Source organism: Danio rerio, chromosome 16 (genome assembly GCF_052040795.2).
Source record: "Danio rerio strain M-AB ecotype USA chromosome 16, GRCz13ab, whole genome shotgun sequence".
Lineage (NCBI taxonomy): Eukaryota > Metazoa > Chordata > Actinopteri > Cypriniformes > Danionidae > Danio > Danio rerio.
The window spans coordinates 8,783,979-8,809,301 of NC_141036.1; the positions used below are offsets into that span (position 1 = coordinate 8,783,979).

The window sequence follows — 25,323 nt, forward strand, 5'->3', positions numbered from 1 at the left end:
TTGTGCGCACATTCTACAGTTTCTTCACCTCATTGTCAGAATATTGTGAGCTCTTGTGAATGTGTGCCTTATACTCAGGGAGAGATTAGCATAAGGGCTAGGTGGGGCTAAACCCCCAGGGCCCACTGAAGGAGGGGACTCTTGATTGGCTGAAAAATTAATTTGCGTCATGATGCGGTAAACGCATTATGCTTTTGCATTCCGATAATGTGAAGTATCCCTTTCGGCTTGCTGCTGTTAAAAAACAGCGAGATCGCTAAACTACAGCTCGGAGTGGCTGTAGCCCAATCTGTATTTCAAGTAGCCCTGTTTTAGTCTCCCATAAGGGTGACCAGATGTCCCTTTTTTTTCCAGAAATGTCCCATTTTCCTCATGTTCAAGCTTGGTTTAAACTGCAGCAGATCGTCTTGACTCGACTGAGTTGCTGCCATGTGAATGGCTGATTAAAATTTGCGTTAACGAGCAGTTGGACAGGTGTACCTGATAAAGTGGCCGATGAGTGTATTTGTACCAATACTTATACCAACCTGAGAAACAACAACAAAATAATGCATCTGCTATTTTTCCAGTAAAATTCACACAAAAATCCAACCCACAAGAATATGTAAGTTAAATAATATTTTAATTTCACAAGCAACAATAACACCATTCAGTTTTTAATGTTGTTTTCAAGAGAGGAAATGAAGAATTCTCCCCACACGTCCAGGGAAGCAAAACATTAGTTTCGACTCGTCAAAACACGTCAAAAATAATCCAATTGAGCTGAAAGTACTCAATGTCACATTTCGACAAAGCAAGTTGTTTGTACCGACGTAAGCCAATTAACTTCATAACAAACAATAGAGCGTGGCATTTAATACTATTAAAAGACTAAAAGTATGTGAGAGATTTTAGCCGGAAAACTATAGCCTGTAAACGTCACATGGGATTTCAATGCAGCAAAACAAATAGTTCTGGCTTAAATCTGTGATCTGACATATAAATGCTTCTCATCTATTCTTAGTTACATTCCAGCATCCCAAAATAAGACCTTTGTTGTCCTGGATGGTTGTTTTCAATGGAGTATGAACAGGGTCAAAGTCCAAGCATGGGAACACTCATTGGTTCATTCATTCATAAAATTGATTGTGTAATAATTATCTGCATATTTGTCACTGAAAGGAGATTTTTAAATATAGTTTGAAGACTAATGTTTGAGAAAATTTAAGGGGTCACTAACTTCATCAATGTCATAGCAAAAATGAAAAAAAACAAAACAATGGTTAATAATCTACAAATAGCATGAGAGCAGCGTATCTTCATTGTTGGGCAGTTATTAGTGCTATATATTTTGTATGGAGTTATGAATGATATTTTTTTTCTCCATGGCTTGTTGGGACAATATGCACAGCTAGTGTTTTCAGCCGGCCGAAAACTTCCGGTGAAAGAAAAATGTGATTATTTTATGGTTCTCTTTACAGCGTCAACACTGTAATGTATATAAAATAAATTCAGTTAAAGAAACTTAAATATTCCCAGCAGACACACAATGTCATAAGACGTTAATTTTAGGTTAAATTTAGGTCACCAGCATCTGAGGACAATGTTGTTTTGAGGTCCAATAAAGACTTGAAATTATGTTGATATTTGGTTGATTTTAGGTTCTGTTGGAAAGTGACCACAATCCAACTTCGAGCCACCATCTTAAACCAACGTCATATTAACATCAAATACTGATATTTATTCGTAAGGTATGCCAACCAGAATACAAAGTCTGATAGACGTCATATTGATAACGTCCAAACAACGTCAAGCTCATCATTAGACATTCATGTTTTGTTGTTTTTAGGTTGTGTTGGAAAGTAACCAAAATGCAAAGTTTGTCTGACGTTGGACATTGACGGTGGTCTGACGTTGGATTCTGACGTCAACCCAACGTCGTCCCAAGATGTTGGGTTACAATTTTTGACGTCACGTTGATGTCCTGTGCCAGTTGGGTTCATTTAGTTGTTTAAGCATAAAACAAGATGATAAACAGTAGGACTGTGCGATTAATCAAAATCGAATCGTAATCGCCATTTAAAACTATGCGATTAGCTTATCGCAAGAAGCTGTGTTATGGAGTATATACAGTTGAAATTAGAATAATTTGCCCCCCTTTGAAGTTTTTTTCTTTCTTAAATATTTTCCAAATGATGTCTAACAGATCAAGGAAATTTTCACAGTATGTCTGATAATATTTGCTCTTCTGGGAAAAAGTCTTATTTGTTTTATTTCGGCTAGAATAAAAGCAGTTTTTAATTTTTTAAAAAACATTTTAAGGTTAAACTTATAAGCCTCTTTGAGCTACATATTTTTTCGATAGTCTACAGTAGTGTTTCCCAACCTTTTTTGCCTGAGACCCCCTTTTTCCCTGGAAAATGTTGTGAGGCCCCCCTCCACATTTAATGATATAATCGCTCATATAAGTTTGCAGTAAGGATGAACAAATGTTGTTTTCAAACAAGCGCTATATTTATGACTATATCTAGGTATGTTTATACACCAATAATAGCCTAATGTTTCCCAGAGATAGGTTGCAGCTGGAAGGGCATCCGCTGCGTAAAACATGTGCTGGATAAGTTGGCGGTTCATTCCGCTGTGGCGACCCCAGATTAATAAAGGGACTAAGCCGAAAAGAAAATGAATGGATGAATGTTAACTTAATTGATTTGTGTTGGCACAACATGAATGAATTGTGTGGGACCCTGCATTTTTTACAGTGTATGTTTTTAGAAATGTACAACTTTGATTGCCATTTACTAAAATAGCCAATTGTAAAATTAAGTCTGAGATATTTATTAATAGTTTTACAATTGCCTTTTTAATTTATAAGAGCTGTGATTTATTAAACTATGCTCAAGGCAGTCACATCATAGGACACTTGAGATTTGGCTCAAAAATGTAAAAAAAATTAATAACACTGCACTTTTTACATCAAGAAGTCGATGGAAGACAAAGAAATATTTAACCATTTATTGCATTTTAAAATGATGACAAATTATTTCGAGTTTTGTTATGTGTGACAGGGAAAATGCCACCTCACGTCAACAACCCATACATATAGAGACCACATGAATGAAATGGCTATTCAATTTTTACATCTAAGAATTAAGTGTATATTAACAGCTGTGAGGATTTAGGGCATACTTTGAATAAGTCCTAAATGCTAATTTCTGCTCCATTTACTTCAATGACAGCATCAGACTTTCCAAAAAAAAAAAAAAAAAAACTTTAGGCTCTACCTCCCATGCTGAGGCGATATTGTGCTTAAATCTCATGCTCCAAATATCATGCCTCTGTATTTCTGTATGGCACAATTAGGTTGGAGGCTTAATGAGTGGCACCCTGTGTCTTTACAAATCAAGCCTTTGAACTGCTGGAGTGTTTACAGCGGAAGAGGCCTGAATATAGATCCCAGTTTGAACTTAATGAGCAAGTCTCCAACTATAAAAGGCGTCTACGACAGACGGCCCCCACCCAAGTTCAAGTGTGTGAGACAGACGGCCCCCACCCATAATCAACTATGTACACATACACACTTGTTATTTGTGTGCATTATTTAACCATGAACAATGCCACAAATCTATTAAAAATAATAATATTTACTTCTGTTTTGGATATTAACAGATAAACAATTTTAAATTAAATTAAATTAAATTAAATTAAATTAAATTAAATTAAATTAAATTAAATTAAATTAAATTAAATTAAATTAAATTAAATTAAATTAAATTAAATTAAATTAAATTAAATTAAATTAAATTAAATTAAAATTAGACCAAGAAAATCTTATTTTTAGACATTTAGGAAATTCTCATGCAAATTATTAGCTCACTAACCTTGATGGCTGGGTGAATTGTGACTGGCTGACTGCTGAAAACTTGGTCCAATCAGGTCTGCTTGTCTGTGATTGGCAGCTCGATCTACATTATCCTGCTGAGACAGAAGAAGAGAAGACGTGGTCATATTGAAGGCATTTTTTGACATTAGTCACACCATCTTATGTCCTCACACGCACACACAAGCTTGTACAGCTATCTTTATGGGGACTTTTCATGTACAATCTGTTTTTTATTAAGTAAACTGAATATTATATCCACCTAGCCCAAAACCCAAACTTTACTTCTTCAAAATATAGTGTGATTAATTTGCCATTAACCTCATAACGACCAAAAAATATTCACACAAGGTCAAAATTTACTGGTATTGCTATATTTGTGGGGACATTTGCAACACACCCCAATACACACACACTCAACTTGAAAAATACAAGATACATATACATAAATGTGGAACTATTGTTTATTATTATTTTATGCAAAAGGTACACAAATTGAGATCACATACAAACAGAAGAAGAACAAAAACAACAAAAACAACAACAAGGAACAGATGAAAAAAAAAACAACAACAACAAAACAGTCAGGTACTGGCAAGTGTGTGTGTGTGTGTGCGTGTGTATGTGTCTGTGTGTGTTTGTGTGCACATGTAAAGGTAACTGGGTGGACAGGTCAGAGTACATAGATACAAGTATATATATATATATATATATATATATATATATATATATATATATATATATATATATATATATATATATATATATATATATATATATACTTATATGTACTTAACACACATAACAGTACAAATTAGGTCGCACATATCCATCAATGAAGCAAATAACACATATAAATAAAACAGATAGATAGCATTTATTGGTAAAGAATTACAACAATGACAGTAATGTACTAAGAGTAATAATAGCAGCAAAAAATTACAACATTAATAATAACCATAATAATAATAATAATAATAATAATAATAATAATAATTATTATTATTATTATTATTATTATTATTATTATAACAAGTACTCCACCACCCACTTTCTACAGCAATAATTAATGCTACGACAACAGTGACTACTATTGCTCCTACTACTACTACTACTACTACTATGACCACCATGACGATTATAATACTATTATTACAACTAGTTGTTATTATAATATTATAAAATATATTATTATAACTACTACTGTTACTACTACCACTAAAAAGCTATACTTCTTCTTCTACTGCAATGATTACTTCAACATCCACAACTACTACAACTACTAACACAACCACAACTACAACCACAGCTACTACTTTAACCACAACTACTACTACTTCAACAACCACAACAACAACCACAACTACTACAATCACTACTACTACAACTACTACTACTACTACTGCAACAACAACCTGAAAATGACAAGAAATACTAATGATGATGATAACGAGAAAATAACAGGAGAAGGATAAGTCAGAATTGTGATGATAATAATAACAAGAGTAGAAGTAATAATTTTAATGATAATAATGATAATCAAGAGGTGAGAGCAGGTTGAGAAATTAGTATTATTTTAGTGAAGGGTCTATATCATTTCAGCTTTTAAAGTCTGACAAAACATGCCAATAAAAAGGCAATCTCTCCAAAAAGTTTGTTTACATAACATATTGTGATAAACTAAACTAAACTAAACTAATAAAACAGAACATTGTTTTTAAAAAGGTACAATTTTGCTTTATGTTACAAAAAAAGGAAAACTTTTTTCAGTGGTAAGACCCTCAATAAAATGTTATCTCCGTAAAGTCTTAAAACAGGATTTATTATGTACATACAATGGAAAAAAGATGACTAAAGTGAGCAGGGAATGTGTGTGTGAGGTTTCGATAGACTGGCCATCTGTCTGGGGTGTTTCCCCTGCCTGTGGCCTGAGTTGCTGGGATAGGCTCCAGCTATTCATGACACCTAATGAGGATGAATGTTCTACAAAACCAAGTAATGAATACATGAATGAATATATTTTCTCAAAAAATATAATAAGATAAATATAGAAAATAATGAATAACACTATATTTACTGTACAGTCCACAGACAATAAGATAAACCCCGTTTAACATGTTCAAATAAATGTCTGTGCACAAAATAAATCTGCTGTCCTCTTTCAGGAACAGGAAGTTCCATGATGCAACCGCCCAATTTGTGATGAAAGAGACGAAAGGGGGCCCTCTGCTTGTCCTCTGATGCCCCCCTGCCGCATTCGGGGAGGGTCACGGCCATGTTTACAGGCTCTGAGAAAAATAGCATGGTCCAGACGCGTCCCTGCCATGTGATGGGCTGAAACTGTGCCATTGTGTTCTCGGAGCGAGATCTAAAGCGACTGGCAGCTGGGAGCCACATTCTCCATGTGTAAACTACAGGTGGCGACTTGATTCAAAATCTCATTCCTTTCCATAACAGAGCCTCTCTGCTGTCTCACCAGAGGGGAACACTTTGAACTCTTGGATGCTGTACAAAAACAAAAAGCTGGGTTTGAGCGCAGTAGGATCAAGAATTGTGGGATATCTCTTTCAGCGCTGATTGGAGCTTTCACAGCACGAGCTGGGAACAGAATGTCCTGCGGCACTCTCGTATTTGGAGACGCTTCCCAGAGCGAAACCGCAAAGCCCAGAATCTGGTTGTGATGTGGCTGCAGAGCGTCAGTAGTTTTATGGCTTCTGAACGCTGCGTACCATGTTCCAGAACCAGAGCAAGATTGTTTTGTTTTCTTCTGTAAATGTGAAGTGTTTATGGATGCCGCACACAGCTGCGCTGCTCATGACTTCGGTGAATGCACAGCATTGTTTACATTTTTGTTCAATGCATTTTGATGGCCATCTTAATGCTGAAAATATTTGAGGATCTCAGCATTTTCAAAGATTCGAAATATTAAAGAGGTTTGGAACCTAACACTTGCAAATAAAATAAAATAAAATAAAACAAAATAAAATAAAATAAAAAATAAAGTAAAATAAAATAAAACAAAGCAAAATAAAATACAGTAAAGTAAAATAAAGTAAAATTAAATTAAATTAAGTAAAATAAAATAAGATAAAATAAAGTAATATAAACTTAATGTACAATAAAAATAAAGTAAAATATAATTAAGTAAAATAAAATAAAAATAAAATACAGTAAAGTCAAGTAAAATAAAATAAAATAAAGTAAAGTAAAGTAAAATAAAGTAATTTAAATTAAGTAAAGTAAAATAAAGTAAAATTAAATTAAATAAATTATAGTAAAATAACAAAATAAAATAAAGTAAACTAAAATAAAATAAATATTGGCATATATAAAAATATTTGTCATATTTTAAACAATATTGTGTTGATTACATTCCAAGAGCACATCCGGTTGGAGCACACTGTTTGAAATTGGTAACTAGTTTGTGAAATACTGATTATTCATTTATGTATGTTCAGTTTATTCTAAAAACATTTTGAAATACTTGTTGGGAATTTGTTATAGGGGAGGGTTTGTTTTCCAAATTATAACTTTAACTTTTATTAGATGAGATCTACATGAGAACCAGCAGAGTCAGATAAAGTTACTTACTAACCATGAAAAGTTTACAAGTCCTTGGATCACAAATAATATTTTGACTTCTAGTTGATCATTTAGAAAAGTGGCAGAAGGTAGACTTTTTCTGTTGAATCATCTGTTGAACTGCATTAATCATCACAAATACTGCAGAAGACCAATTGGAGCCCCCATGGACCGAAGATTCTCACAGAAATCAGTCAAGCTTAGTGAAGGAAAAATCATGGTTTATGGTTACATTCAGTATGGGGACGTGCAAGAGATCTGCAGAGTGGAATTGCAATTTCAACAGCCTGAGGTATCAAGACATTTGTGCTTCCCATTACATTACAAATCACAGGAGAGGGTAAATTCATCAGCAGGATAGAACTCCTTCTCACACTTCAGCCTCCACATCAAAGATCCTGATTTTGCAGCTCTTGTTGCAGAGCCTGTCTTTTTTGCCACAATTTATCTGCTCCTTCCTTCCGTTTCTTCTCCATCTCTCTGACTCTCGACTATTTTGACAAATACACATCGACGTTGTACGCTCACACAGAGCCCAATATGGGAGTTTGGGTCAGCCAATTGGGCTGTAGATTATGTCACAAGGGCCGGTGCGTCCGAAAAAAAAAAAACATCTTACTTTCAGAACGTCACAGATCACAGCAGGGTATATTAATTAGACAGGGGAAAAAAACCATACACTGCTAAGTGTTTTATGGGCCGATTAGATCATAAGAAGATGATCAGCCTGGTCCAAAAAGTACGACGACCAATCTGCCAGATGGCCAGTCCACCCTTTTACATGAGAAGGCGGGGCTTGTCAAACAAACCACCAAGCGAACCGCTGACCTAAACCCAACCAATAGTGTTTTTACCCCATTTGTGCCAAAATTTGTAAAAATGGTTTTATGCATGTAGTCTTGTTAATAGTGTCCTATATGAACATGTTTTGCATTTATTTTCTACAAGATTTTCATTTTTTTTAAGAAAATTGTATTTGAATGTGGGCAAATATGTTGTGAAAAAGCTCCATTGTAAAATTTGAATAGGACAAAAAGATTTGGCATTCTAACTCAAAACAACTGCTTTCAAAAGATCAATTCATATTCATAGGCGCATTTGTTTATGATTAAAATTAGAAAACCATTTGATATGAACCCCCTAAATGTGTCTTTCATATAATGTAATGATTATGAAAACACAAAGAACTAATCCAGTTGTCCTAAAGTGATTAAACACACACTAGTTTCCTGAACAGACTTCTGTGTGTTAAAAATATAAATGAAAAAGTTAATTATATGTATATATATATATATATATATATATATATATATATATATATATATATATATATATATATATATATATATATATATATATATATTGCAATAATTAATTATAATTATAATTTAATGCAAATATTAATATATAAAAATAATTAAACTGTTTTATTGTCTTATTCCCTACACAGCTAAATCCCAAGGCTATAAAGTATTTGGTCCCACACTACAGAGTAACAGCAGTCAAAGGAAAAAAAAAAAAACATAAAAAATCAAGAGTCAAAAAGTAAATACTGGAGTAAATAAACAAAAGTAAATACATACTACACTGGTGTCATCTAACAAAACAAGTATTTACAGTAAATCTCCCTACAGACTTTTGCAGACATCTGACAGAAATAGTCAGACAGCTTAGTAACAAGTAAAGCTGCTGATTATGTTTGTGGAGTTGTTTAATGATCCTAATGAGCTGAGATTTTGAGAGATTTATTGAGTTTTCAGTTCAGTTCCTAAGGCCATGTCCACACATACACATTTTTTAAGAACACAGATCCAAGCGTTCTTGAAAATCTTCACCCTGACAAGAGTTTTTAAAAATGTGGCTTTCAGTCACCTGATACTGTGTTTTTGAAAAAAAAAGTTGCAGTTTAGACAATACCCATGTTTGTGTGGACAGCAGGGTCTGAGATTGTGACAGAATTTGGTTGTAGTTTTGTGTTTTTCTTCAGTGATTCTGCTTTTAACAGCAGGAGTACATTATTCTCTGAGTACATTATTCTCTGTTCACTCGGCACTTTAACTCTGTTCAAGTGTCATTGCCACTCTTTGTAGGAGTGGGACCAGTGGGAGATGTTGATTTTACTCTGAGGATTTTGCTGTGTATCAAAGTGTGTATCAAAAAAGTCAAATTAAATGAAAGATATCAGTTAAATGGTTAAGCAATGTTTAGAAGGGGTATTATGAAAGCAAAAATCATTAAACATGACCAATTACCATAATTTATTAACTTATTAATACATTATTCCCTAATTCCACATAATTTATGTACTTACAAGATAGTTGCCCAGAGGCAACTAAACCTGCCCTTAAACATTTGACAAGGTATACAAAAAAATATAGATCTTTTAAAAGATTTGTTTTATTTGGATAAATCTAGAGACCTCCTATTATTATTTGGGAGGGTTTGCATCCTGAAATTAGGAGTAGGAAGGCCTCATGTGACAGGAAGTAAATCAATCCCTTTTTTTCATTCTTGAAATCTTTTATTTGGTTGTTTGATTGCATGTCATTGAGACATTAAACATGGATAACATGTAGAAAATTAATCATAAAAGGAAACTGGCAACTATGAACTTCAGCAACTAAAGTTGCCGGTGGGCTTAAATGGTCTTTACACTGGCTGCCAGTTACATTCAGAATAGATTTTAAAGTATTATTATTGGTCTATAAATCACTAAATAGCCTAGGACCTAAATACATCACAGATATGCTCACTGAATACAAACCTAACAGATCACTCAGATCTTTAGGATCATATAAACTAGAAGTTCCAAGAGCTCAGTCAAAGCAGGGTGAATCGGCTTTTAGCCACTACGCTCCTCACTGCTAGAATCAGCTTCCAGAAATGATCAGATGTGCTCCAACATTAGGCACATTCAAATCAAGACAGAAAACACATCTGTTTAGCTGTGCCTTTACTGAATGAGCACTGTGCTGCGTCCGACAGATTGCACTCAGATTGCAGATCATGTTTTTCTCCTCTCCTTCATTCTTTTATATCACATTTTACCTGTTTTTATGTTTTGTTTTGTTTTTACGCATTTGTATTATTTGTTTTTATTTTTATTTTACTTGTTTCTTTTATTCTTGTTTATGTAAAGCACTTTGAATTGCCACTGTGTATGAAATGTGCTATATAAATAAACTTGCCTTGCCTTGCCTTGCCTAAATGGGTTAAAATCAAGCATAAGAGAAAAGTGCACTGCAGTCACATAGTTTTACCTTGATTTCACACTGCTTTCATATCTTTTGTCGAACCATAATTCACCAGACTAAAACCCGAGTGCTCTGCTTCACATAACAATGTGAACTACTATGTGAGCTACTGAGCACACTGACCATGCTGCAGAAGTTGTGGAACATATTCAATTACAAATGAAAGACACCATTAAGTTGTTTTGTGATGCTTATTTACTGTTGTACAAAGTACAGCAACTCAAATACATGTGCCTATAAATATCATTAGTGTGAAAAGGAACCTTTTATACTGCCATTTTGCCTTTGTTTTACATTTAACCTGCATTCAAACATTTTTAAGTACGATTTTATGCAGTTTCACAAAAATGTAGGCTGAAACATGTATTTCCAATGAGCCTGTTGGTTGTCATAATCAACCTGCCATCTTTATCTGCAAGGAATAATGGCATACTTTTCAATATTAGACAAATGTCAATGTTTAAAATCCAAGTTATTATCACCTGATTTATCAGATGTTTTGATAATATTGTGCATTCACACTAAACAAGATGATTAATGATATCAAGGCAAACATACAAATGAAAATAAACCAGCAATCACATACGTCCCGCATAGGTTGTTTTAAGGGCCCTATTTAGGAGTGCTAGGGTTAATTGATCCCCAAACATGCATGTTACGTAAACTAATAACCCTCAACCTGCTGCTGTTCGTACTGTAGATCAAGTTTCTACTAACAGGTGGATGTAACATATATCCATGAGGTGTTTATTAAGTTTCATAAATCTCTTACAATGTGAACATATCTTGGCTTAACCTACTTATGTTTTGTGGACGATAAAGACAATCTATGTCACCACATTAAACATGTTATGCGGTGACTTTAAATATGTAAAACTAATGTAATGCTAAAGGTGACAGGTTAAAGTCCTGCTTATCCTCAAATGCTCAGGCTACTGTGAATTCCTCTGGCAAGACAGATTACACTGTGAAAACAGACCCACATTCAGAAAGTACTTAACTGTTTACTAACAGCAAATCTGTTGTTTGCATATTCACAGGTTGTGGCCTAAATATTGAATCGAGAATGATTAAATATACAGCTATTAAAACAGCCATGCAAAGTTTGGGGTGATTTGAATGTTTTAATGTTTGTGAAATAAATCTTTTATGCCCATCAAGATTCCATTCATTTAAAAATGTCATCCTACAATTGTGAACGATTTGTTCTAATTTAATATTTTAAAGAGACCCTATTATGCATTCTAAAAATCATATTTTGGTTTTAAAGGTTTTCAACAACAGGCTGATATGCATGCAAAGCCAAAAAAAAAAAAAAAACACTTTCATTGTCTTATAATTTGCATTTATTTTTAATCTAATTATCCCAACGACTCCCATCTGATTTGTTCAGCGATTCATTTGTTCCAACACCCCTCCTTAGCGCCATGCTAATATGAGCTGATTGGTCTAATGGCCCAATCTGTTGTGATTGGTCAACTGCGTTCAGTGTGAGACAGAGAGAAATGCCCACCACGTCTTATCAACATTGTTGAAGTAGTCAGAGTGCAGAGTGTATGTGTGAGCCCAGTGCAGGAGTGCATTAAACCAATGCAGTTAAACACCAGCATATTGCTCTACACTTAACCATAAGTAAAGACAGTGACACACATTCAGTGTTAATCCACACAGTGGCAAAAGCTGAACTATTTTGAAACTTGACTCTCACACAAGTGTAGGAACAGCTGATGGTGGCCATAACAGCAACAAACTACACAAATATATTTAAATCTGTAAAAAAAAAAAGTAGCACGGTTTGCGTTTTCATCGAGGTTTTAGATGCAATTTGTGAATATAAAGAGTTAACCAGATACAGTACAAGCCACGTGGAGTGATTACAAGTGAAAAAAACACAATTAAATTCATATTTTGCAAGCTAGAGAAAACAAGAGGCGACCAGTTTAATCACACTTAGACTTGTGAAACGGAGGGAGAAACTGATCCATGAACTGTGTACTGATAAAGTTCCTGTCTAGCTATATAAATCCCATTCATCAATATTTTTTTCTGATCCTTCCTTTAACAAACGGCCGACAGATCTCCCATTGCAGAGTAGATTATTGCATTAGTTCACTTATTAATGTTCACTCATCTTCAGGCATGATCAGTCCCACACACACCCACACTCTGCTAGCATTTGAAGGGAAAGGCGAGTTCACGTTTTACCGGATCCAGCATTTCATATTTGGTATTGTTTTGCGTTAACGTCAAAATGAACAGGCCAAAGATCCAAACAAATGACGAATCATTTAAACAACTCTGAGTCAAATCTTTTATTTAAAAATCAATATTTTAAACGAGGTGCACTTTCAGATTTAAACATCAGCTGGATGTTTCCATTCACTTAGAGCTGCGCTGCACACTGCATGGAAGGTAATTTTCAAAAATGCATAACGGGGCTCTTTAAAAAAATACTAATTATCCCTGTGATGACAAGCAAATTTATTAGCTGTTATCATTTAAATATTTCTGATTTGGTATAATAAGACATGCATGCATGAAGATTTTATTTCAGCATTACTTGAGTAAAGACATTAGTATTTAATGTAATATACTTAATCATCTAAAAGTTACAATTGAACAATTAAATGAATCCCTATTTGACAAATAATTCTTTCAATTAATTAATTGATTACTACATCCTTACTTATCCAAACTTTTGAAACGTCATGTATAGCATCATTAAGAAATATGAAATTATACAGTTGAAGTCAGAATTATTAGCCCCCCTTTGAATTCATTTTTTTTTTTTATATTTCGAGGATTATGTTTAACAGAGCAAGGAAATTGCACAGTATGTCTTATAATATTTTTCTTTAAAAAGGTTATTTGTTTTATTTCGGCTAGAATAAAAGTAGTTTTAAATTTTTTAAAACCCATTTTAAGGTCAAAATTATTAGCTCCTTTAAACCAAATTTTTTAATAGTCTACAGAACAAACAATTGTTGTACAATAACTTCCCTAATTACCCTAAACTACCTAGTTAACCTAGTAAACCTAGTTAAGCCTTTAAATGTCACTTTAAGCTGTATAGAAGTGTCTTGAAAAATATCTAGTCAAACATTATTTACTGTCATCATTACAAAGATAAAATAAATCAGTTATTAGAAATGAGTTATTAAAACTATTATGCTCAGAAATGTGTTTAAAAAAATCTTTACGTTTACAGAAATTGGGGAAAAAATAAACAGGGGGCTAATAATTCAGGGGGGCTAATCATTCTGACTTCAACTGTAGCTCATTTACGTCTATGTCCAAGAAGGAATAATTACGCCATCATTAAAAGTTAAAATCAAATGTAATATTGTTTGATTTGTTTTATAAGCCAGACATATTAGATCCTCAAATTTATTTCAGAGAGCACATGGAAAACCACAACATGAAGACCTTGATAGAGAATCGTTGAGTTCTTAAAAATACTAAAACCAGGAATATGGATTTCCAGGAACAAGGAACCATTTGTACTTATGATTTACTCTAAAAACAGCTACAAAACTCAAGGCTAAAATTTAGAGCTCTGAAAATAAAGATTCACTCCAAAAACATGGATGCACTCCTGTGCTAACTTATCTAACTTATCAAGAATAGTTATAAAGAATAGTTTCCCAAGTCGTTCAAGAATCCTTGGAATGTTTAAAATAAAAACTAAAATTAAAATTTGCCTGGTGTTTTTTTTATTCATAACTGTTGAAGAATACCTTGTGTGTATATTTAGACCTGATATTTAGTGGATATAAATACAAAAAGCTTCGCTGGTTTAAATGTTAATAGTAGCCTGCTTTGGTAAATTTACATGAAAGCATATAATCATATGATAAATATACTAACTGCTTTTCGGGGGGTGGGGGCTGGGGTCTGTCATGTTGTAAAACGTAAGGAGGCTACTTAGAATTATTTGACAACGTTGTTGGCAACGCAAACTAAATGGAAACTTATTACTGATTTATTTGTGTTGATTTCACTTGCACAGGAAGCATGGGTGCCTGAGCCTGCAAGCCCGAGAGTGCAAGCCTGAAGATGCAAGTTCAACTCTGCAGCCAGACCCGTCTCGCAAAACCAAGCACAAAGCTCTAGGTCTGGTTTTTACCAGATTTCAGGTCAAACAACCTATGTTTAGTTTTATTAAATAAAATAAAATTCTGCTTTTATGTATTTGTAACTCATTTAAGCAAGGTAACAGAGGTTTTAGATGGACATCTTCCACATTTGAGTGAAAGGGTACTCCAATTTCCTCAACGTGCCAAATGGTAACATAAATATGGAAAAAACATAGGGGCAAAGATCGAACCTTGTGGAACCCATCAAGAGAGTGGACAAGGGGGCGAGTTATGTTAGCCAATAGCAACACTACAACTTATATTAGTTAAAAAAAAAAGTTTTTAGCATATGGTGTAAGGCAGGGGTGTCCAAACTCGATCCTGGAGGGCTGAATTCTTGAAAGTTTAGCTCCAACCCTAATCAAACACACCTGAACCAGCTAAGTTCTTACTAGATGTACTAGAAGCTTCCTGGCAGGTGTGTTGAAGCAAGTAGGAGGCAAAATCTGCAGGACACCGGCCCTCCAGAATCGAGTTTGGGCTGGTGTAAGGTAAGATTAGATAACACCAAAAGAGAAAACATTTTGGTTTCATTCTCATTTAATGAAATAAAATTGAGCATTTTCATATTTGTAATGCTATTAAGCTATCTAGAGCTTACCATCTACATACAATAGAAAGGATACTTCAAATTTCTCAAGAATAGTGCCAATTGGTATCGTAAATATAAAAAATATGTTGGGGCAAGAATCAAGACTTGTGAACCTCCCCTGAAAAGTGGACAAGGAGATGAGTTATGTTGGCCAATAACAACACTACAGCTAATAAAGAGACTGAAACCACCAGTTCAGTACCTTATCCCGTAGGCCAACAAACATCTCAAGCATAGAAATCAAGATGCCATGGTCAACCATATCAAATCCAGAACCACAATACATATGGATGATGTGAAAAGCTAAGCAAATTAGTTCAGCATTCCTTTTAGCTGTACATTTTTATTCATTTAAAGCCCACACTTAATGAAGACCCTAAGAGTAGGGGCTTAAACTTTCAAAGCAATTCAAACATTAGCTCATCATCCTAATTGGGAGCACAAAGGCGAGAGGCACAGCTCAATAAAAGCCAGTTCAGCAGTTCCTTTAAAACAGTAGTTAGGGAGCTCTCCTCGAAGTGCAATGGCAGGCCTCCAGCACCCCTGCATTAAGCCAAGCCTGGAGACCGGCCCAGGATCCCACTTACTTACCAGACATACACAAGCACAGACAGGCAGATGCTGCGGGCAGCTTTATTTTATTTACCAGTGTCTAAAAGCCTCTTCTATTCCTCCTTCTCCCAGCTGCATTAAAAAATGTTTAGTGGATTAGTCTGCTAGATGGTTCATCTATGGGCATGTTTGATCCCATGGGCTTTTCGAAATGAAACTCTTAATATAGTGGTTACACAGCAGTTCTTGTCATTCAAAAACATATATATTCTTTCATTTCAACTCTTATTTTAACTTCACACAACTCCAACTCATCTCATTACAAATCAAACAGAATGTTTGTGTGCTGGATTGGAGCAAAATGAACATGTAACCTGTAATGTGAACTGTAATCTAAATCCCATCACCCATTTCAACACTTAATGCGATAAAGAGGGTCGCTTAATCATAAAAAAGCTTACGTATGCTGACTGAATCTCAAGACCACAACAGCCCACAGGAAAAATTTAAATATCGGTTTCATTTCAGACCATCTCCAAAAAGATGACATGCGTTTATCATAGTAAATCCAGATTTAATACTATACACATCTTGAAATATGAAATCGAGGTGGATCAGATTGAATTCCTGAAGGGTCTGGAACTAGGCTGGAGTTTAAACATTAGGCCTGATCTATAAACATGCATCAGAGTCACTGGTAGATTCCAGAAGAAGTGTTGTGGGTTATGGCGGCCCAGGGGCCCATGCTTACTTGGGGCCCCTGCGAGAGAAAGGGGGGGGATTTTTTAGTGTCTATTTAGGCTAAGTGCAAACAGCACATCTTGTTGAATTGAGCTGGATGAGTGATTGCCGCCCATCAACGTTTGATTGACAGAGACAACATAACTACAGAGAGCGGCAAACAGCAGCGTGAGTGGCGTAGCTCGTAAAGCGCATGGCAACATGTCCTGACATGATCGATCATTAACCCAGTTCGAATCCAGCATCTGGTAAACTCATTCTTCTTTTTTTACCCCACTAAATATCAGATTTTGCCTACTCTTCATCACGACGAAGACAAGTAGGAATCATTAATAAGTGTGTGTATTATGGAAGACTGAGATTCATAGAACTGAACTGGATTGGAGAGGTGTTATATCCAAATCGTGCATTATAAGTTTGTAGAAGTTATACATTAAAAATACCCTTAAATATAAATCTTAGTACTCATTCAGTAAACCTGAACAAGTATATAAAAAATTATTAATTTTCACCAGTTGTATTAGTATTTTCTTTTTCAAAGTGTGCTTTAAATGCTTTAAAAATAAGTTGAATCTTTGTAGACTAGAAATAGATGTACTGTATATCATTTATTTAAAAAATGCAGGCAATACATTCATTCATTCATTTTCTTGTCGGCTTAGTCCCTTTATTAATCCGGGGTCGCCACAGCGGAATGAACCGCCAACTTATCCAGCAAGTTTTTAGGCAGCGGATGCGCTTCCAGCCGCAACCCATCTCTGGGAAACATCCACACACACATTCACACACACACTCATGCACTACAGACAATTTACCCTGCCCAATTCACCTGTACTGCATGTCTTTGGACTGTGGGGGAAACCGGAGCACCCGGAGGAAACCCACGCGAACGCAGGGAGAACATGCAAACTCTACACAGAAACGCCAACTGAGCCAAGGCAATACATAATAGATTAATTTTATTTAAAAGTATGATATTAATCGTATTTTTTAATTCAACTATAGGGGTGCGGCTAGGTATGGGGGCTACAAGACATTGTGCCCAGGGGCCTCTGAATTCTTCATCCTGGCCAGTCTGTGGGAGACACATTATTATTAGAGGAACAATTTGTTAGGGCGGTATAGCAGCACCCCTCTACTCTTATCAAGGGTGTGCCATTGGCATTTCAGCTGCCCGATCGCCCGCTCTTAAACTGACCGAGTGCCTGCAACTTAGGAGCCTCATCCCAACCATGCTGTTTGTGAGGACGAATTAATCATGAATACAATACTTGTTAAGCGCATTTGAGCATCACATGTTTGCACATTTATTGAACAGAAATGTTTCTGATTCATGTATGGAAATTTGTCTCCAGATGGCGCCTTTATAGCAATATGCGTGCAGTCGATCGCTCCGATTACATTGGGAAAACCGGCGATTGCTGCAAATTGCGCTTTAATGTTTGGCTGGTCAACTGCATGGTATGAAAACCTTATATACCTGCTAGACATGCGGATGATCCAGTCCCATTCAGCTGGCATTGCACGGCTCAGATACTTTGTAGTGTGCAATTTAACACAATTGCCTCTAGGAGTCACCAATGCAAATAAATCAAACACACACAAGAAATGCACATACGCCAGGCATGAAGTTGGCATGGACCAACGAACATTCTCACATTAATTTCATTGTTAATAAATCCATTTGTTTTTTTGTACCCAGCGTTGATCCATGAGGCCCCAGGTAAGCAAAATAAGTACATTTCCTACCCCACTAAAGGCTTCTTTCTCGTTATGTAGTTTCCATGTCACTTCTCGCTTGCATTTGGTTATGAAACGTAGTTTGTGGACCCAGCCTAGCGTTGTCAGCGATTCTCCTATTGTTAAGTCATGCAGTGTGAAAATCCCTGTCACCGATCCATCCTAAAGTGTAAACAAAGTAGCGACGGAACACTACCTATGCAGTGTAAAAACATCTGTGGCACGACTACTTCGAAAATCCTGCAGTCTGAGCTCGGCATTAGGTTCATTAGTCTAGGAGCTAAAACATCCAGCACAGTGCCTCTTCAAGAATAGGACTGTACATTCCTGTTATAAATAAAATGCTAATTTAAAGTCCAACAACTGTATTGTATTATTAACCTAAACCAGCACAACAGTATTTGCAAAACGATATTCAAACTGCTGCACAAGGATGTCAACAATAATCATCACGCAGCCTCACTGAATGGGGCTAGAATTTAGATGTTCTTACGTCAGGTTACACCATGTGAATCAAATGCGTTCTGCCCAGAGGAATGATGCAATGGCCATTCACTGCAACCCCAGACTTCATTCATGCTCAGACTCTAAATCTGCTGCTCATGACAGGTACATCCAGAACTACACAGACGCACTCATTTTCATCCTGCTCTCTCCTCCTCTCCCTCGCATGCTCACAGCAACCTTGCAGAACTCGCTTGAAAAGGTCAATTATCAGTTTTAACAGTACAACAAAACTAACAATTCCCAAGTTTCCAAGTCAAGGTCTACATCACATTAATCAAAGGATTGCCAAAGCGTATTCACTGGCAATAATGGATAAATCAGGCACAAGTTTCATCACTGTAAAACAAGTTCAATACATTTGTTTTGTGTGTTTGAGTCAGCTCCGTAATAATTCAGCTCAGTTCTATACCAGTGTCAAATGCTAAAAATGTTTCAAAGGCTCTTGGTAATACTTGATTCTGATTTATCAATCATGACATTTCAAGGTAAGTTTATTCTCAGATTTAGTTACTACAAATTATATTGACCATTAAAGGGTCACGAAACACCAAAACACATTTTTTGAGCTGTTGACAGTCGTATATGTGTCCCACACTGCTAAAAACACTATTAGGACACCTATATTTCACTAAAAAGTGTAAATTGGTTGTTTTTGCGTTATTTCAAGCAAATTCGTATTTCCGGTTTGAAACTAATTTTTGAAGCTGCGTCACGGCCACGACATAATAGCGTTGTTTTCCAGCGTGCAGACTGGACGTCTGTGCTAGAGTGTGTCTTATTACGTCTTACAGTGTGATGCATTAATGTATGAGTAAGGCTTGGTTCAAACCAATCAGCGCGCTCTATTGTGCAACTTCATTAATATTCATTACTGTCACAGTGTTTAGACGACGTTGTGTTGGTAAAACAAGCGTGAAGTGTTGCTTTTATAGTTTACTGCAGTTAAGTTTTGTTTTCATTTTCTCTCTGTGAGAGCTCATCTGGAGTCACGTGTGGATTAACAGTGTACACGACGCTCGACAACAATAACTTACGTGTCTAAGGAGGAACATTGTTTACCTGAGAGCTGTTCTCATCTGTAAACGCTGAGATCCGGATTGGCTTGTAGTCTCCTCTTAATAAAGACGCGGCTCTAGTTGCTGGTGATTGTCCTGTCTCTACAGATTTGGTAAGTGAGCGACCAGTGCTCTTTGTTTATTCAGTTTGTTCGTATCGAACTAAGTTAACTATTGCACCGAGTGTAAACATGTTAGCACCACAACCAAACTTTAACCTCGTGTAGGGTTTTCGCCACATTTTGTGACCGGAATAACACACGCGGCTTTCTGACACTACCTGCCGTGTGCATCTAAGTTTCCGGGAAATGCAGAGGTTTTTTTTTTCTCTCATTCGCCATGCGGTATCAAACATTGCATGAAAAATACACGCTTAGAGCAGTTCCTCGAATCAAATATCTCATTTGTCGCGAGGGACATGAATGAATTCCCTAATTGAAAGAGCCAAACTGCAGTTAAAGTCCACCATTTAATTAATTTGCAAATAATTCAACTACAGATGTCCATGTAAACACCATCACTTTCTCCCGTGTTTGTGTGTGTGTGTGTGTGTGCGTGTTTTGACTCTGAAACTCGTGTGTGCCCAAATAGACACTCCCACACCATCCCACTTTAGTTCCTCCGACACTCCCCCCTAAACAGAGCAGGACACGCCCACTTTTCTGACGTTTTCCAAAGTAGAGGTGTGAAAACACCCTGCTGAAACAAGGGGGTTTCGTGGCCCTTTAAATATGTACTCTATGCTTTTCTGTCACTCTGCTGTTTTTGACTCTTTGGTGCCATCTTGTGACTAAATAATAATAATAAAATAAGTTTGTTAGTATGGGCTGCATCCGAGGCATTTAAGAAAAAATTTTCATTTAATAATAATAATAATAATAATAATAATAATAATAATAATTCCTTACATTTATGTAGCGGTTTTCTGTGCATTCAAAGGGTTTTAAACATAGAGGGGAATCTCCTCATCCACTACCAGTGTGCAGGATCCACCTGTGTAGCATCAACCATGATTGGTGGAGAGGAGACATGTGATGAAGCCAATTATGATTTGGGTAGAATTAGGAGGCAAATTTGGCCAGGATGCTGGGGTGAAACCCTTACTCTTTTTTTCCTGGGATTTATAATGACCTCAGTTTAACATCTCATCCGAAAGACGTTGCTCACTGAGCAGTATAGAGTACCATTCCCTCTACTGGGGCATTAGGATCCACACAGACTGCAGGTTGGGCGCCCCCTGCTGGCCTTACTAATACCACTTCCGGCAGCAATCTTGCTTTCCCATGTGGTGCTTTCTCATGTGGTCTCCCATCCAGGTACTGATCGGGCGCAGCCCTGCTTAGCTTCAGCGGGCGACCATGTGAGAGATGCAGAGAGCTAGCTGCCGTCTAGAACTTAGGTTTATTTAAAGAGCTAGTAAACTGTTACAGCTCAGGGGTGCATCTCTCAAAACTATTGTTGGCCAACTAAGGTTGCAAGATCTGTCTTTTCAAACAGTTTGTTGATTTGGTGTTTCCCAAATCCACCGTTCCAACAAACATTCGCAAATTGCTTCCCAAACTTGTACGTTTGCAACTACACCTCTAGAGCTGTAGTTAGTAGCATAGCTCCTGGCTTTGTTTTATTCCCAGTTATCTCCCCTATGCCCTATTCGTTTAGAACATTCTAACATTTAAACTCAGAATGATTTAAAAAGCAAAAAATAAAACATGAAAGTCATCTCTTTAAAGTGTACTTTGCTTTCAAATATTTTTACAGTTCAGTTTCAGCGATCTTCATATTGACAAGTGTGCTCCCTTAAACTTTACATTCATATGGTTGCAAATATAACAATATTAAAAACACTTTTTAATTTTTAAAACTATTCAGAAAAAGAAAGGAGATATGATAAAAAAAACAATCATTATATATTCAAAACATATTCAAATATTTCTTGACAATGCACTGATTTAGTAAATAATAATTGTTCCTTCATCATTACGCTTTAAGGTTATACAGGGTTGACTGTAGCAGTTTATGAAATAACTCTAGTTCACATAATACAGACACAAAAATAAGTGAAGTGACAATGATAATATAAAGGCTGAGTAAATAACGTATTAATAAAAATTAAAATAATTTTTACCTTGTAATTTGGATGGTGTAGAAAATAATCCGGACATCCGGCCACAGCCATGATACACGTTCTGTTAGTGTCTCTCTCGGATATCACATCCACCTCAGATAGATGAGGAAAAGCGTCTGAAATTAAACCAAAACAAAAATGTTACATCAAATGTTTTTCAAGGTAAAAAAAAAAACGCAATCTCTTTATTAGTTGAGTCTAAGTGGCTACTACCAATATAGCACAGAGCACATCTTAACCCAAATAGTTCCACAGGGTCAGTAAACAACATAAGAATACGAACAGGAAAATACTGAATCCAAAGCTGACCGACAGCCACACAGTTAAAATATATGAAACCATCTCTAGATTGTGCTTTTAAAACCCAAGACACTGGGAAAGCAGCTCCACTTGCAATATGAGGAGAGGAGGAACATGTTAAACAAACAAATCATACGGAGCTCCAAATAGTGAACATTTCCACTGAGACCAAAATTATATATTTTCACTCGTATAATAGTACCTTATTTTCAGAGGGTAAGATTATGTAGTCTAGCAAGCTTAAATGTACATATTTATTTTGCTGCTTCACCGTTTTCGAGAGTTCACAGAAGCGCTTTTAAAGGGACAGTTCACCCAAAAACAAAACTTCTGCCATTATTTACTCGCCCTTTTCATGTTTCTGTTAAAGGAAATAGTAGATATTTTGAAGAAAGCTGGAAAAAAATATTGACATACTTAGTATTTGTTTTTACTACAGTGGAAGTCGATGCTTACAGGTTTTCAGCTTTCTGAGTTGTGTGTTTAACAGAAAACAGAAAAAAAGTTTATAACCAGTTGAGGATAAGTAAATAGTGCCTAAGTTTAAATTTTTGGGTGAACTATCCCTTTAAGGCTCATTCGCACCAAGGATAATGACTGTTGTTTTAATGTTTGTTCTAATTTCATGTCAATAGGGAAGTCTGAACCACAGCTATAATGATACAGAGAAGCAATAACACTGAAATCTCCTTCAGGACAGTTTTTGTTCCTGCTGAAGGATGATAAAACATCAAGAGCCAATATAATGCAGCCTTGATGTATGTAGCAAAGTTTAAACAACTCAAATCAGGAAAGAAGAAAGTGGCGAACAGTTAACATCAACTTTAATTACAAAAGAAACACAAAACAAAAAGTAAAGCAGCAGCCTCTCACAGATAACAGCTGCACAAATATTATACACAATACACAGCACAAACCTAACTAAACACACACAAAAAAAAAAAATTCCACAAAATTGAAAATATATTCCAGTGTCACCTTTAAGAGTCTTTTCATTTTGAACAAATTGTGCAGCTTTAAGGTTCCCACTGGCTGAGCTTATTTTAGAGGCCCTATTCTCAGTCCCTGGGATTACATAATGGAGTCAGGTCTGCACGTTTCACAGTGTCCAATCCTGCAACAAAAGAGTGGGCAGCCCCAGAGGATGATGTCATCACCGTTAATCATGTGATTGACCTCCGGGCCACATAGGTCTGACAGCTCCTCTTTAGGTATCTAATTTCATTCAATGTGCCTGACTCAGAATCAGTATTCAGAAGCTTGCTGAGCACTGAATTGCACTCCTCGATCTCTCAATGCCTGTGATTCAGTCAGCCATGGAGCTAAAAAGGAGAGCTGGGGAGCCCGCAGCACCTCAGCAGGCATCCGGCTCTGAGGGCCCCTTATTGCACTGTATAGAACCTTTTGAGGGATTGAAATACTCAATAAATGTTAAAGGTTCTGAAATTACAAATGAGGGAATATACAGCTGAAGTGTCATGTAAAATGAACTGTTTTCATGCTGTCACCATACTTGACATTTATTATAGCTTGGTATTTAATTGTGCACTTAAAATGGTAAGTTCACCAATATATATGTCATCTTTTTTTCCACCGTTATTATAAAACCCACAATACATCAGTCCACTAAATGAATGAATGAATGAATGAATGAATGAATGAATGAATGAATGAATAAATAAATGAACGAACGAACGAACGAACGAATAAATGAACGAAAAATAATAAAATAATGAAAAGACTTCTCTTATTGCATTAAATTCAACTCAAAATGTATTTATTCATTCATTCATTCATTTTCTTGTTGGCTTAGTCCCTTTATTAACCCGGGGTCGCCACAGCGGAATGAACCGCCAACTTATCCAGCATGTTTTTACGCAGCGGATGCCCTTCCAGCCGCAACCCATCTGGGAAACATCCACACAGACATACACACACACTCATACATTACAGACAACTTAGCCTACCGGAGCACCCACAGGAAACCCACGCAAACACAGGGAGAACATGCAAACTCCACAAAGAAATGCTTACTGAGCCGCGGTTCGAACCAGCGACCCAGCGGCCTTTTATGCTGTGAGGCGACAGCACTACCCTCTGCGCCACTGTGTCGCCCAAAATTTATTTATTTATTTATTTATTTATTTATTTATTTATTTATTTATTTATTTATTTATTTATTTATCAGGATCCCTGATTCTCCTGGGGTCCATCAAACACAAAACTTAAAAAAAAATCACATTAATACATAATTACAAGACCAATAAAAATATTAATACAAAATTAAAAATACAAAATTCATAAATAACATCCAGATAAACAATGCACTTAATATTGTGCCATTAAATATTTCTTAAACCATTTTTTAAACCTCATTTTACTTGTTACAAAGCATGTAATGTCGCATGGCAATTCATTCCATATTTTCATTCCTCTAGACATTACAATCCATTGCTTTGCATTATATTGTGAAACGGAAAGAAAATGCTTAATAATTCGATATGTTTATTAAGACATAGTGAAAGTATATGAATCAAGTAGTTTAAAAAAATATCCTGATATCATGTTTCATATCATTAATTCCTAATTATTGAATATTTTTAACCATACATTTAGGAATATTAGGATTTTTTGTTATTTAACCACTATTTTAATTAATTTACCAACATTAGGCAGATAGTTTTAATAGTCAAAAACTAAAATATGTATACAAAATATCTGATATCTTTATAATAAAATAAACAAGTGTTCAATAGACTGTTAAACTTGATAAATAAAACATTACAAAGTGTGTGCAACGGTAAAATGTAAAAATAGAACAATCAAAGCAAACTTTAAGGAGTGAATAATAATGATTTAGTAAACCTCAAACTCTGTCAA

At 35.6% G+C, this 25,323-nt stretch overlaps 1 protein-coding gene and 2 long non-coding RNA genes across 13 annotated transcripts in view; 2 read left to right on the plus strand and 1 right to left on the minus strand.

Annotated features, from left to right (window-relative positions):
- Positions 1–25,323, plus strand: part of LOC147840126 (uncharacterized) — a 402,217-nt gene that overhangs the window by 358,493 nt on the left and 18,401 nt on the right. The window lies entirely within an intron of this gene.
- The window catches only part of grb10b (growth factor receptor-bound protein 10b), a 156,176-nt gene that overhangs the window by 93,349 nt on the left and 37,504 nt on the right, over positions 1–25,323 (minus strand). For 6 of the 10 annotated variants that reach the window (XR_015510994.1, XR_015510995.1, XM_087286607.1 and 3 more), the window contains 2 exons: positions 22,144–22,259; positions 3,861–3,954 (listed from right to left, as the gene is read on the minus strand). Coding sequence is in view for 8 of the 10 variants with exons in the window: in XM_087286607.1 (XP_087142733.1) it covers positions 3,861–3,954; positions 22,144–22,194 (145 nt within the window). In the remaining 2 variants the exon portion in view is untranslated. Of the gene's footprint in view, positions 1–3,860; positions 3,958–22,143; positions 22,260–25,323 lie in introns of all 10 variants that reach the window. The other 4 variants (XM_087286603.1, XM_087286606.1, XM_087286605.1 and 1 more) reach the window with 1 other exon arrangement.
- Positions 9,322–15,159, plus strand: LOC147840128 (uncharacterized). The gene is made up of 3 exons (XR_015511031.1): positions 9,322–12,365; positions 12,409–13,457; positions 14,073–15,159. It is a non-coding gene; the product is annotated as an uncharacterized LOC147840128 (long non-coding RNA).